Genomic DNA, 12910 nt, shown 5'->3' with positions numbered 1-12910 from the left:
GTATGGATGAAGTGTATACAAATATTCGTGTGGTTTTATGACACATTTAATTCAGGTAACCAGCTAATAATGTCTCCTCTCGACCTGCATTTTATTGCTGTTGAAATGTGCATTAAGCATGGGGGCTGAGAATGCAATCAGAGAAAATTGCAGCAAGCTGACCCAACACAAAAGAAGAGATTGATAAACATCACAAGCGAGTCCTTCAGACCATCATGTCATGATGTGATAATGTGCTCAGAAGCCTAAACCCCCAGTAATCGGCTCCTCCGCCATTACTACAGGGGTCATTAACTGGCACGCTAAGAAGGCCAGAGGTGCAAACTCTTTTTGACAGCGGCAAGATTGGATTGTCTAATTGATCCGCTTGATCTTTTAATATGGCCGCATTCAATGGTGCTGAAGTTTCGCCTGTCATGTTAATACTGTATTTTATGTATTTATTTCGCTGCAGAATTACTCTGTATTCCTTTATCGCAAAAACGAACATTTCCATCACAAACTCATTCATAATTAATCTAGAATTGTCCCATTTTTAGCGCCTCTCAAGAAAATATCATGGCAATCTGTCGACACATGGGCAGCTCAGCATTCAATAATGCTACTGCGAGAAAGAGCAAGAACGACAGCACAGACAGCGGCCAATATCCCAAGATATTGAGGAACAGAAGCGAAGAGTGTCAGGCTGGATGCAGGAGTGCGCCTTTGTCCGTGGCGTTTCACAAAGCATCCGATTTGCTCAACGAGCATTTTGCCCAGGCACAGTCACTGATAAAAGAGGCACACGTTTCCCAAGAGCAAGTCTCTGCCGAAAAAAGCTAATGGCATCACATGCAGTAAGACATGCAGGGGTAAAAGCAAGCACAAAAAGAGGGTAAGCGAAACACATTTGGGAAATACTCCGGTTTTTAAAAAAGTGGATGTGCTGTCCGCAGATTTGCCACAACTCCAACTCTGATTTAGGTCAGGTTGGTACAGGGGTAAGCAGCTGCCACATGTGAGGCAAGAAGGAAATGATGTACCAGTCACCATCCTCTGTTTCGAGATGTGCCCCTCATTCACGTTGGCTGTCTGTAGCCACTGTCCCAGGCATTTTAATGTTGCACTTGCAAACTGGGGATAATTGTAGGTCGTTGTCCTTCCTGCGACCCACTTGTTATGTAGCAGGAATTCTGTCATTTTGGCACCTGGTTCTGGAAGAAAGCAGGATAGCAAGGCTAGTGAGAGGGTATGAAATGTCATAGGTTTATTTAATTATGCATTGTTCATTTATAACCATGGTCGGACTAGGCCATACAATTGCCTCGGCCCCAATAAAAAAAAGTGTCCCACTGATGCTAATAGCTATTCATTCCTTTTGTCACAGACTGAGTAGTACCCAAAGGGGAATTTGAAATACCATTTATTCAGCAACACTGGTCAAAACTATTAGCCGCATAGCGAAGTAGCTAATCAAACTGGCCCACATTGGCCCAAAAAGTTGCCCACTTTGACCCAAAAAAAACTGGCCCATACCAGCATTTAGCGTTTTTGGTTCGGCCATGGGCCTATTGCCCTATAGGCCAGTCCGACCCTGTTTATAACGCGCTTAATTCTAGCGAGGCGCAGGATCAGGATTCAAACCTGTGTTGTGCCATGTTGTCTTGCTTCCAAGACAAACGCGTTGCCCCTGAGCTACCCTTTCTCCCCAAGGAGGTTGGTTGCTAAGACTAAGATAGGTGGTCCTGTGTTGATTTTTCCTGCTTATTCATTTACACATAGTTAATTTATACGTGTTCTATGTGAAACACGGTCACTTTATGGCATCACAAGTGGGGAGGGGCAGTGGTGAAACTGATCCTTGCAACCTTGTAACATTCTGATCCGGTAAGTGAAGGAAGAAGGGAAAGTGCTGAGGGGTTACACAGAGGGAAGCAAACAACAGCAAAGAGAACCAGGCACCGCACAGCCCAGATCCTGTAAAGCAGACATAACAGAGTGAGGTAAGTGCAGGCGGAGGTGTGTGACTGTTGGCAGAGCTTGTTGCTAAAATGAAGTGTGCTAGTTGTGCTAATGGCATAAACAGTTTCCTGGTCGCTTCTGGGTCCCTCTGTAGAAGGCGCCATGGCTGAGGGAAAGGATTTTGAAGGGGATTCTGCATTCAACTGGGATTCAAAGAAGGGTCTGAAGCATGGTGTGTTCCCATCTTTCCAGTCGCAGAAGCAGTCACATTGCTGGCAACTGCATGCTCCAGGAGACCTAGACAAAGAGAGCTTCTATAGCCACTTCTTAAAGGTGCTCGTGTGAAGACTGGCGGGCTTCCATGTGGGAGCTTCATATCTGGACTGATGGAACTTAGATGAATGTGGAAGCTGTTGATTATTGCTTACTGTGTAGTTCAATGTTGAGGGGCTTGTCCTTGAGAAATAACAAGCCACTGAGACTGTTGGAAAGCATTTCATCCACTGGGTGTCTGGCCTAGTCGGTGGGTCTCCTCACTAATTGCACGAGGTGGAGGAAATCTTTGCTGCATGAGTATGTTCTGGTTGCAGGACTTTACACTTTCTCCAGCCACTCTTTAAAATCCCCAGAATGGTGACAAATTGGTGGATAAATATAAGGTTTGGTGTCCATTTTTGAATTAGTCTGCAAAATAAAGGTACAAATTGTAGTCTGTAGGGTAGCAGAAACGTAGTCAGATACATGTGAGAGATCCTACAGTGCAGCGAAAGGGATTTGAACTCTGGGATGGTGTCCGGGGGCAATACATACGTGTGCAATGTCCCCTCCAATCTTTCTTGTGTGGTTGATCGTGTAAGCTGTTGGGACATCTTAGTGCAACAATGCCGCATAGCAATATTTTGCCTGTCTCTCTGTGATGAAGAATATGTTAGTGCCCATTCCAGGAACAGGTCAAACATGTCTATACTGTATCTGGAGTGGGCACTGATTAGAATACATTTGGTCCAGATGGTGCTTGTTAACCAGTCAGTGGGTCTGGGGGTGTTCATCCAGATAGTAGAGTAGAGGTAGTGTTGGGGTTGGAATATCTCATGTATGCTGGATTCTTGTACAGTAGGCTAAGAGGGTAACTGGTTGGGGTGAAATCTGCTTCGTGGATCGAATAAGTGTTGGATTAGGAGAAGTATGTGTTTATGAATGGTGTGATCCAAGAGGAGTCACAATATGTAATAGTCTGGGCTGGTAGCGGTGACTTTGCATCATACAAAGGGGATCTGCTAGGGCATAGTCATCGTACTCCATGTCTTCAGTTAGAGGAGTGTCGAATTCCTGTCTCTTTCTTTAGCACTGCTGCTGTTGGCTGCTGTGAATATCTCACGAGTTATCTAGCGATGTATCTTGTGGCGGATATTGTAGGGCGGTTATGTTTGTCTGAGATGGCCGTTCTTGCAGAGTGATTGACCAGCATCTCCCATAGATTTCTTTGTTGCATGATGGGGAGGGCAGACCCATTAGCTTCTATGCTGCTCAGATTCTGCTGTATTTGTGTTTGATTATCATGGTGCTGCAGGTTATTTAGCAGACTGTCGGAAGGTAAAGGCTGGAGAAAGGAGGAACTGGAGGCAGGCTAGGTGAGGACCTATAGACAAGGCAGCACTCAGAAGAGGAGACTGTCCAAAAGCAGCGTTTCTGGAGAGAGGATCAGGGAGAAACAGTCAAGAAGTAAAACATGGGCTGCAGTGATCAAGGAGAAATGTAGTGGATGTCGCAAGACTCGCAACCCCAGAGCATTAGTTAGGTTGTCAAATTCAATATATGAAATGCAACAATACATCTATATTTGACTCTACAAGGCAACCGTTTCCAGGCTGCAACATTTGATCTTTTGGAGGCAGCAATCAATGTATGGATGACAAATTCGAGACACAATGCAATAATCAGTCTATGGAATACAACAATCATTCTATGGGTGACACAAGTAAAGAGTAGTGATGAGTGTGTGACACAATCAAGTAGGAGTATAAGGGAAGAAACAGGCAGTTTATGGGATGCAGCCTTCAATCTATGGGCATCAAATCCTAAAGCACTTGGGCTTCCAGAATGGCAGATGTCGTGCTATACCAGACCACTTTACATTGCAACACATTGCATTGCAGTCTAGGTGGTGTATAAGGAGTGAGCCAACGCATCTACAGAAGCAACAATTGATCCCCGAAATGTAGCTGGCAATTTATGGGCAGGAAAGCCAAAGGCCTTTATACAGGATGTTAAATGTTAGCTATGAGCTGCAACATTAAATCAATGGGTAGCATGATCATGAAGGAGTGTAATGGATGATACAGCGATCCATCTATGGTGGCAAAGCCAATGTGCAGCACAAAGGGTGCACAACCAAACTGTGGGTGACAATCACAGAGTAGAAACTGAAATGCAAGAATCAATCTATAGGTTCCATAATCACAGTATAACAGGGTTTGCCAGTCAATCGACAGCATGCAGTAATCAGTCTTTGCTTTGCATAATGAAGGAGCAGTATATGTGATGCAACAATCAATCTATGATTGACCCATCAAACTGAAAGTATGATGGATGCACCAGTCAATCTATGGGTGCAGCAATCAGCATGGGTCAACACTATCAAGGAGCAGTACATGTGAAGCAACAGTCCTTCTACCTGTGACAATCAAATAGCCGGATTACGGATACAACAGTCGATCTCTGAGTGGCACAATCATTTGTGGTAACAGATCCCTTAGCTGATCAGTGTGGGGTGAGTTCCAAGCACAGGAGGGGTGGCAGCGCTGTGCTTGGGTTTGCCAGCATGCATCACCCAGAGCCACTGCCCTTCGCCAGCTGCCTGGGCAAGACTGCGCTGAGGTACCATTAGGTATAAGGGGCCTTGGTCACATGATGACTAATGACTGGTGCATGGATGGGCAAAAGAGGCAAGTGTTGCAATAGGAGAGGTGCAAGAAAGGAAACAAAAAGGGCTCAGACGTGACAGTGTATAACAGAAATTGTAGAGTGCAGGTTAGGATGCTCTTTTGCTCATGCAAATGTGGACTTGGAGAGAACCATGTCAGGACTGTGGTGCAGGCCTCTGCAACAGAGCTGTCACATGATCACCAATAACGCCAGTGGGTGCCCAGGTACACAAGGGAGGCTAGGTTGGAGTACAGTAAGTACCAAACATTGTAGATGGCTCAGTTTGGGATCCCTTACTCTTGATGGGGTCTCAGTATGGCGTAAGCTTAGTTCGGCCTGGAATGTGGGTCTCTGTGACCTGCACAGTAATGGCATCACCAGTGGAACCATTGGATACCCAGGTGGGCAAGAAATGCATGGGGACGTTTTTGAGTAAAGCAAGAGATAAAAAAGGGCCCAGCAGGAGCATAGCAACCACCAGAAATTGTACATAACACAGGTAGGGTTCATCTCACTGCTGATGGAAGTCTGGTTACGTGGTGTTCTTTGTATAACCTTGCACGGGGGCCTCCGAGAACTGCTGCTTCACGACCGGAGGGAAAGGGTGTTCTGGGTGGGCAAAGGAGGGTGCACAGTCAATAACAGAAATTGTAGATGGTACAACCCAGGCTCCTCTAGTTGCTGGGCACATGCAATGCAAGCATCGCGCCTTGAAACACTTGTGTATAGACGCATTATAAATGCCATATCCTATCATATCATCTGCATATGTATTTCCATCTATGAGTCTTCTCTAAATTGCCTTCAACTTGGTTGTCCACTTACTGTGATTACTTCAGTGGACAAATGCATTTGCTTTTTGAATTATACACTCAGAGTATAAATAATAGATAGACCTCCTTTGAGTGAGAGATGAACACTGTTCAACAGAGCTATTGTGAAATAGTCTTCTGTTTTTTTTCCTGTTCTACCATCACTTGTTTGTAACTCATCTCATCTCCATATTCTGGAGTATCTACATGTTCATTCCTTGCAACAAAACAGCCTTTCCTTTCATTTCCCCTCACCTCCTTTCTGCACCCTGCAGCACCTTTATCCGCATTCCCTGCCAAAGAGCCCTGTTGCTTGAGCCAACCTAGCCCAGACGTCCTCATGCAGTGTGACACTTGAACACAAGTCAAGGAAAAGTTCCCCTTCGTACGCCTGCACACCATGGTTTCTCTCACTGCAGTATCATGGGCTAAGAGAAGAAAGGCAAGGGTGACGTATGTTTGGAGCTATTTGGACTGGGAAAGGCCGCCATCTTAACACACCATGTGTCATATCCAAGCCACACCTGCGACTATCCCATAGCTCAACAGTAGTAGTAGGTAGCCTAGCCACTGAGACATATCATGAACCTTTCAATCTCACACAGATCCATCTGACCAATGATTCACATGATCCCCAAAATGGCCCCTTGATTATCATAAAGGCACACTCTTTAGTGCCACACGCTACCAAGATCGCAAACCTTATCACTTCCAATAAACTTGATGCCATTTCTATTACAGAGTACTTGGAATGTCCGCCTCCCCTTTCTCACATGTGCTTGAATGCCCTGGTTCTCTCAGGATAGAGTTTCCAACAAGTGGAAAGGATATAAAGGGCCAGTGGAGCTCTAGCAATTAACCACAAGTCAACATGGCATGCATCTTACAAAATACTGACACCCTCTCCTTCAAGGAGCTCCTCTGTAACACCCTCACCCACACTCAAACCGCAACATTTCACCACATCTATCATTTCCCATGTGCCTTTAGAGGCTTTCTAGGTAATATTACCAAATTCATATTGACAGCATCAATCAACCTCAACAATATTTCTTTCTGTAATTTCAACAACAGCCGTAGAACAGTAACCCAAACCAGAAAACCTCATCATCTTCATGGGCATTAAACAACCATTCACAGATCCCACCCCTGTCTATCAAGGGAAACATGATAAAAGTGGTCATGTCCTCATCCCTGCTCATGAGTTGCCAGACCCAATCGAGTTGGACTAATTGGATGGTGCCATCGCGATCCACATTCCATGCACGTTTCTCACTCACAACAGACAATGGGGGTCATTACGACCCAGGCGCTAATTGCGGCAACTTTACCACCATGGTGTAAACTACGTTTACACCATGGTGGATGGCGTATTTACCGCCCCATTCCAAGGTGAGTGGGGCGGTAAATCCCCATTTCCCATTTTCCCTTCCCCATTCCCATTTTTGCCCCATAGGGCATAATGGGAGTGGGGAAGGCGCTAATTACGCCACCGTAAATTACGGTGGCGTAATTAGCAACATGGCAGGTTAGCACCATGGATTTTAACGGCTGCTAAAAGCAGCCGTTAAAATCAAAATCAGGCGTTAAGGGTTAACGACGGCGTTAACCCTTAACGCCTGGGTCGTAATGAGGCCCAATATCCACAAACTGCACTCCCTTTCACTCCTTCAAGGACTTTCCCTGAAGATCTCGAGGCCAGCCCCCACTCACAGATGGCTTCTTCAGGTCAGACACTTGACATCAACTCTCTTCTTTCGTGATTTAATTACATCAAGACCGCTAACTCCAGCAATCATACACCTTAGATATTACAGAGGGCTATGGCAAAACAAAGCACCCTCTAGAACACCCAGGATCCTTACACAGGCAAAGTCATTATCTGTCTGTGACAGAATGCCACCTGACTCAAAGGTCCAATGTACATTGTTTTAAGAGCTGCTGGAACACAAAGTTCCAACAGCCAAAGATGGCTTTCTATTCATCAAGAATTTCCAGTTATTGTCCCATCTTCTGGAGGCCATATGTGGGCTATTCTTGGGGGGCTATTTGAAGTTTGGGTGACATTCGGTGTGGGCCTTTGTGCAGGTCTATTTGTCTGTGCCGTGCGTAAATCTGGCCAATATATATTACTTCTTGCCAAGAGAACAGAAACCATAAACGTACTCGTACAATAATGTGGTACAGGATTAGCCGGGTAGCTGGAACAGCATAATCTCCACCATGGAGGGTGACAGATTTGCTTTTCAGGTCCTCAATGCAAGGTATGTTATGTCTATGTGAGATGTAAACCAGATGTATTTCATAATGCACAATTAACCCCCAGAACTGCTGTCTGATGCCCCTCAATGATCTCTGATACTCAACACTGCAAACAATCCGCTCTGATTCATAAGAAACTGCAAACTGCAAATGGCCCTGGTCATTGTGCCTCTTCGTCTATTGACAAGGCACACATATACAAGCTGAGCAACAAAGTATTAATATAATATTATTATTATTATTAAAACCTAATAATTATTATTATTAAATTATTGTTATTATCATTATTATTATTATTAAAACCTATGCAGAAAAAAATGTGCAACCACCACAAATCATCCCACCCAAGCACCTATCCATCCTTTGGGGTGCATTTCTGTGCATGGAACTGGTACATAAAGTAATCTTCTCAACTAACATGCTACCCACCTCCACCACGAAAGAGAACACGTTTTCGAAAGAGTAGAACCATTTTACTCTAAAGGAATATCACACTTATTACACATTAACAACCACTTTTCAAAAAATCAAATGACACAGCTAGTGAACACCTCCTGTTCATCATCAAAAGCATGTAACCGCCCAAGGCAGCCTTCTTCACACACAATCTTAAACAGTATACACAGCATAGGTCTTCATGTTCAACATACAAAAGCGTTGCAGCATAGGAAAGCCTAACGCCAGGGCTACGTTAAGGCTCGTGTGAGCTTGTCATCCAACAGAAGAGAGAAATTATGAGTGCTAAAATATCAGGAATGTCGTATTCATAAATATTTAGGTAATATGTTTGATTAAAATATGCTAAATAATAGAGTGTCGTGTGTTCAGATACGCCCCCTTCTCATTTGAAAATGATTCCAGCCACAGGATCCCGTCTCAGGAAAGCAGAGGAAATGTCACTTACCAGTTACTTTCGGGATACCTTGCAAACGAGGAACGGGCAGCGCTACGATAAGCCCCAGATTTGTCCCGACCAACAATAATCCATGGCAAACTAGGAGGCTAGTCACAGAGACACGTTGCTGTCCTGCAAAGAAGCACAGAGACACATTGGAAAATGCCATACATTTCACGTTTTCTTAGGCGACTGTTATACACCACATGTCTACTAAATGCATTACACAATATTACTCACACTCGCGACTTGTATCAAATAGAAGCAGATGCAGACAATGTATACAAGGTTTTTACATCACAGTATAAGGAACACACAACTCTCGATAAAAACACCAATGGTATCAGTTGCAACATGGCTGACACATTCAACCAGAGTGGACATTGAATCATTCAGATGTAATGTTGCGTGGCATTTGATGATCAATGGTGCAATGGTTTCCCGAGTAGTGCTTTTATGTGAAGCTGTGGGTAGGTTAAGGGGATTGTCCTGGTAAGGGGTCGGAATCTAGAGACCCCCATATGCTGTCCCGACCGGCCTTCCAATTTAGGGTTGTGAGGGCTCGGGGGCCTGTAGGCTCAAGAAAAAGGAGTTGACTCAACCTTAATATAGTACATGCACAGGACTGTATCGAGGTACAGCTCATACCAGCAGTGGAGAGATGCCATTTCCATAGTAAGATATGTGAGTAACAATCTGAGGATGTGACTAATGTCTGGCAAGTTAAACATTATTTTCTAAGTCACTGATTAAATGAACTAGCCTTCGTTACAGCAGACCCAGGTGATGGTAAGTGCTTTTGGATGTAGTTTACAACACGTGTACTAAGCTTCCCTTTGGTCTTCAAAGTTTTTCGGTCTTCAGTAATTGCACTGCATGTCAGCATTTGTTCTTGACATCTCATAGAATTGTTTTTGCTGAGTCGCTCAATACACACTCCTACACTAACCTGTCTATTTAAATGTGGGCCTCTTCTGAAGGCAGATTATCCTGCAGCCATTTGGTTTGTGGAACTAGTAGCAGGCAAACAATACTGGATGTGTTTGGTGTCTATTTTAGGAACACAAACATGACAGCATGGCACGACACAAATGGAACAAGCACACAGGCTTCTATAATTGATGAGGTCAAACATCAAGTTTATTCAAGCCCACCCTAACTCGGAGTCACCTTACCAACTTACTAGATGCCTCGGAGAATAGCAGAAAAAATGATGACCCACATAGTGAAAGATATTTCTCAACACTGTGGAGTTACCCATAGCAACCAATCTATATAAAGTACACCATGAAGTACATGCCAGTGTTCTCATGCAAACCTGCAGAACATTGGCTCCCAAGGTTGCAGTACTCTGCAGTGGAACTTCAAGAATTAAGATTTATGCACGAGGCAGACATCAATGTACACTTGGGCACATGAATTGCAATATAAACTTTTTAAGACAATAGGTCTATAAAATGGTTCATTTTAGGACTGTGCCCCCCCCCTGAGCAAAATGTTGGCAGGCCGGGCCCCCCAAAAATGCCACATGGACAATAATTCCAAATGGCTATGAACTATGGTGTGCCGTCACTGCACCCTTCTCCCAGTTTAGTCCCTGGGCTGCCAACCTGATCCCATCACAGTCTCTGGGCTCCTTCATCCGACTCTTACACAGTCCCTGGGCTCTCCCCACCCCACCACAGACCGTGGGCTCAACCCACTCTCAACCCACTCTGATCCCACCCCTATCGCATGGTTCCTGCCCATCCTGCTCACATCAAAGGCCCTGAGCTCACCCACCCTGCTCCCAGCACAGTCCCAGGGGCGGCTGGTGAATTTAAGTGGAGGGGCATAAATATTTCCCCCAGATAGGCCACAAGCGTAGCGAGGAAGCCCGAACCAATCAAGGGGGGGTCGGGGGTTTACCCCGGTGAATTAAATAATGGTTTGAAAAGTTGCTTTTTAGAGCATACTTAAAAAACGTATTGGGTAAAAAGCCAAACAGTTTGCAATTGGTGCTGGGGGGCCCCAGGGGCAGGTATGATATTTTTTACTGGACATCTATGAAAGATGTACAGTAAAATAAAATCAATCCCTCTGCCCTACAGCACCTCAGAGGAGAGCTGATTTTGTCACGTGGGTAGGGGGATTGTGCAACAAAGGCATTTTTTTAAAACACAAACACACACATCAATCACTATCATTCACATGAGCACCCATCACCATACAGTCACTCAATGTGGGCTGGTTTGATGAGTTACTGTTGCTGAATAAATATTGATTAAATATCACAATTTGCTTACATTTTAGCAAAAACACCCCCTTGGGTACTATTCAAACAGTCTGTCACTAAAGGAATGAATTGCCATTTGCAACTGTGGGCCACTTCTTAATTGGTGCCCAAGACAGTTTTATGCTCCAGTTCGACCCTGTGAGCCGCCCCAGCCCATTTCCTCCATTTACATTTTATTCCTGCAAATAAAAACCTTTTTTTAATTTCAGGCTGGCGTCTCAACCCTCCCCAGAATATGGCTGCGCGCCGCTGGGGGGGTGGGGGGCCGGATGCATCCCACAGTTAGAAGACCATTGCCCTAGATCATCCCTAAAATACAAAAATACATTCTCAGAAAATACTTGGTTTACTTTAGGTTCTACAGTTTCATTGTATCAGCAAAGTCTTCTTCGACTTGCCCAGACCAAGCCCTTTTGAATAGTACCTCTGTGCTTGTCCACAAACTTCTATCTCAAGGCAGCACATCAAAATTAGTAGTAATGTAAAATAGTTCCTACATGTTAATTCTGTGACTTCAAAGTCCTCTCTACTAGGTACCCTTTGCACATGTGTAATACAATGTGTCATAAGTGGATCTTCTAAAGTGATTTTTAATGGTAACCTTACCTTACACTTCTATATCACTACCCCACCACCCTCCGGAGGTAATTTTGGTCTTATTTATTTTGAGTTCTCTCCTGCAAGGATGAGGGATTTATATATTATTTCCCTACATTCATTATAGGACTAATGGCTATTTTTTGTTTCTTTTTTGACCTCCGCCTTGAAACACTTGTGTATATCCTATAGTGTGGACGACGTCAAGTCTCTGCAAGTGACATAAGCTCTGAGTTACTTCCAGAGTGCATTAAGGGTTTCTTAATTTAGATTCCTTGCATTACAAGTGACTCAACTAGACAGCTCCTGAGGAATGTTTGCCACTTTTGGGATCATGAACAGAAACATGTCGAGCTTTGGCCGCTGCTATTTGCAAAGGCAGATGTGAAACTTAGTGGCATTGCATAGAATCATAATAATTCCAGAAGATCTTATATCAAATTATAGATCATTCCTAAACTGTTCAGGTTTTGCATACTACAGCCTCCTCCTACCTCGTGAGATAACAAGTCACTTTTTGCATATCAAGAACATTTCGCTGATTGTGTGCACTGTATTTTTTACTGTGTATGTTTAGTCTCTGTGATTTTATGCTTGTATTTTGTAATTTGCATGTACCACAGCCATCTTTTGGTTTTTTAATATTTATGGAATAATGATTTGTGTATATTTTTCAACTTATGGATTTCCTTCAGGCTTTTATACACTTGTACACTTATAGTTCTTGCCACACTAGAGTTTGCCTTTTTTCCTAACCTCTTGGCTTTGTGAATCCGTTCTAGTGAGCGGGAAGGGGTTAGGACCGCATGTTTATTCCCAAACTGGTACGTCCCGGTGTTCCCTTTCTGTATTTTGAATAACCAATCATGACCATTAGTGAAAAAAAGAGTCATTACAAGTAATATAAAATAGCCCAGGGCTCAGCCATAGATGTGGAAGACTTCAGATGTGGCTGGAAATTGAAGGAGTACCCACCGAAACAGGAATCAGGAGGAGGGGATGCTGACTAGGGAAGCTGCTACTGGTAATGCCCAGTCCGGAACTTGTGCCACAAGGGGCTACAACGGGGTGTGACCCAGACCTTGAAACATATCAAGGAGATGCTGGGGAAAAAGCCCTTCAGGGCAGTGAATGGCTGCTGCATAATAATACAACAGCCTGGCCAAAACCTTAAGCAAGGGGGAAGAGGTATTTGCTGGTAGA

The 12910-nt window shown here is 44.1% G+C and overlaps 1 protein-coding gene across 2 annotated transcripts in view; it reads right to left on the bottom strand.

Annotated features, from left to right (window-relative positions):
- ARHGEF10 (Rho guanine nucleotide exchange factor 10) overlaps window positions 1-12910 on the bottom strand; it is a 1326864-nt gene that overhangs the window by 147923 nt on the left and 1166031 nt on the right. For both annotated transcript variants that reach the window (XM_069606090.1, XM_069606091.1), the window contains exon 28: window positions 8845-8967. In XM_069606090.1, the coding sequence (XP_069462191.1) occupies window positions 8845-8967 (123 nt within the window). The remainder of the gene's footprint in view (window positions 1-8844; window positions 8968-12910) is intronic.

Source organism: Ambystoma mexicanum, chromosome 4p (genome assembly GCF_040938575.1).
Source record: "Ambystoma mexicanum isolate Mex_15411 chromosome 4p, UKY_AmexF1_1, whole genome shotgun sequence".
Classification (NCBI taxonomy): domain Eukaryota; kingdom Metazoa; phylum Chordata; class Amphibia; order Caudata; family Ambystomatidae; genus Ambystoma; species Ambystoma mexicanum.
Note: the sequence above shows the minus strand (reverse complement) of the source record. Positions and strands in the feature narration are given on the sequence as shown.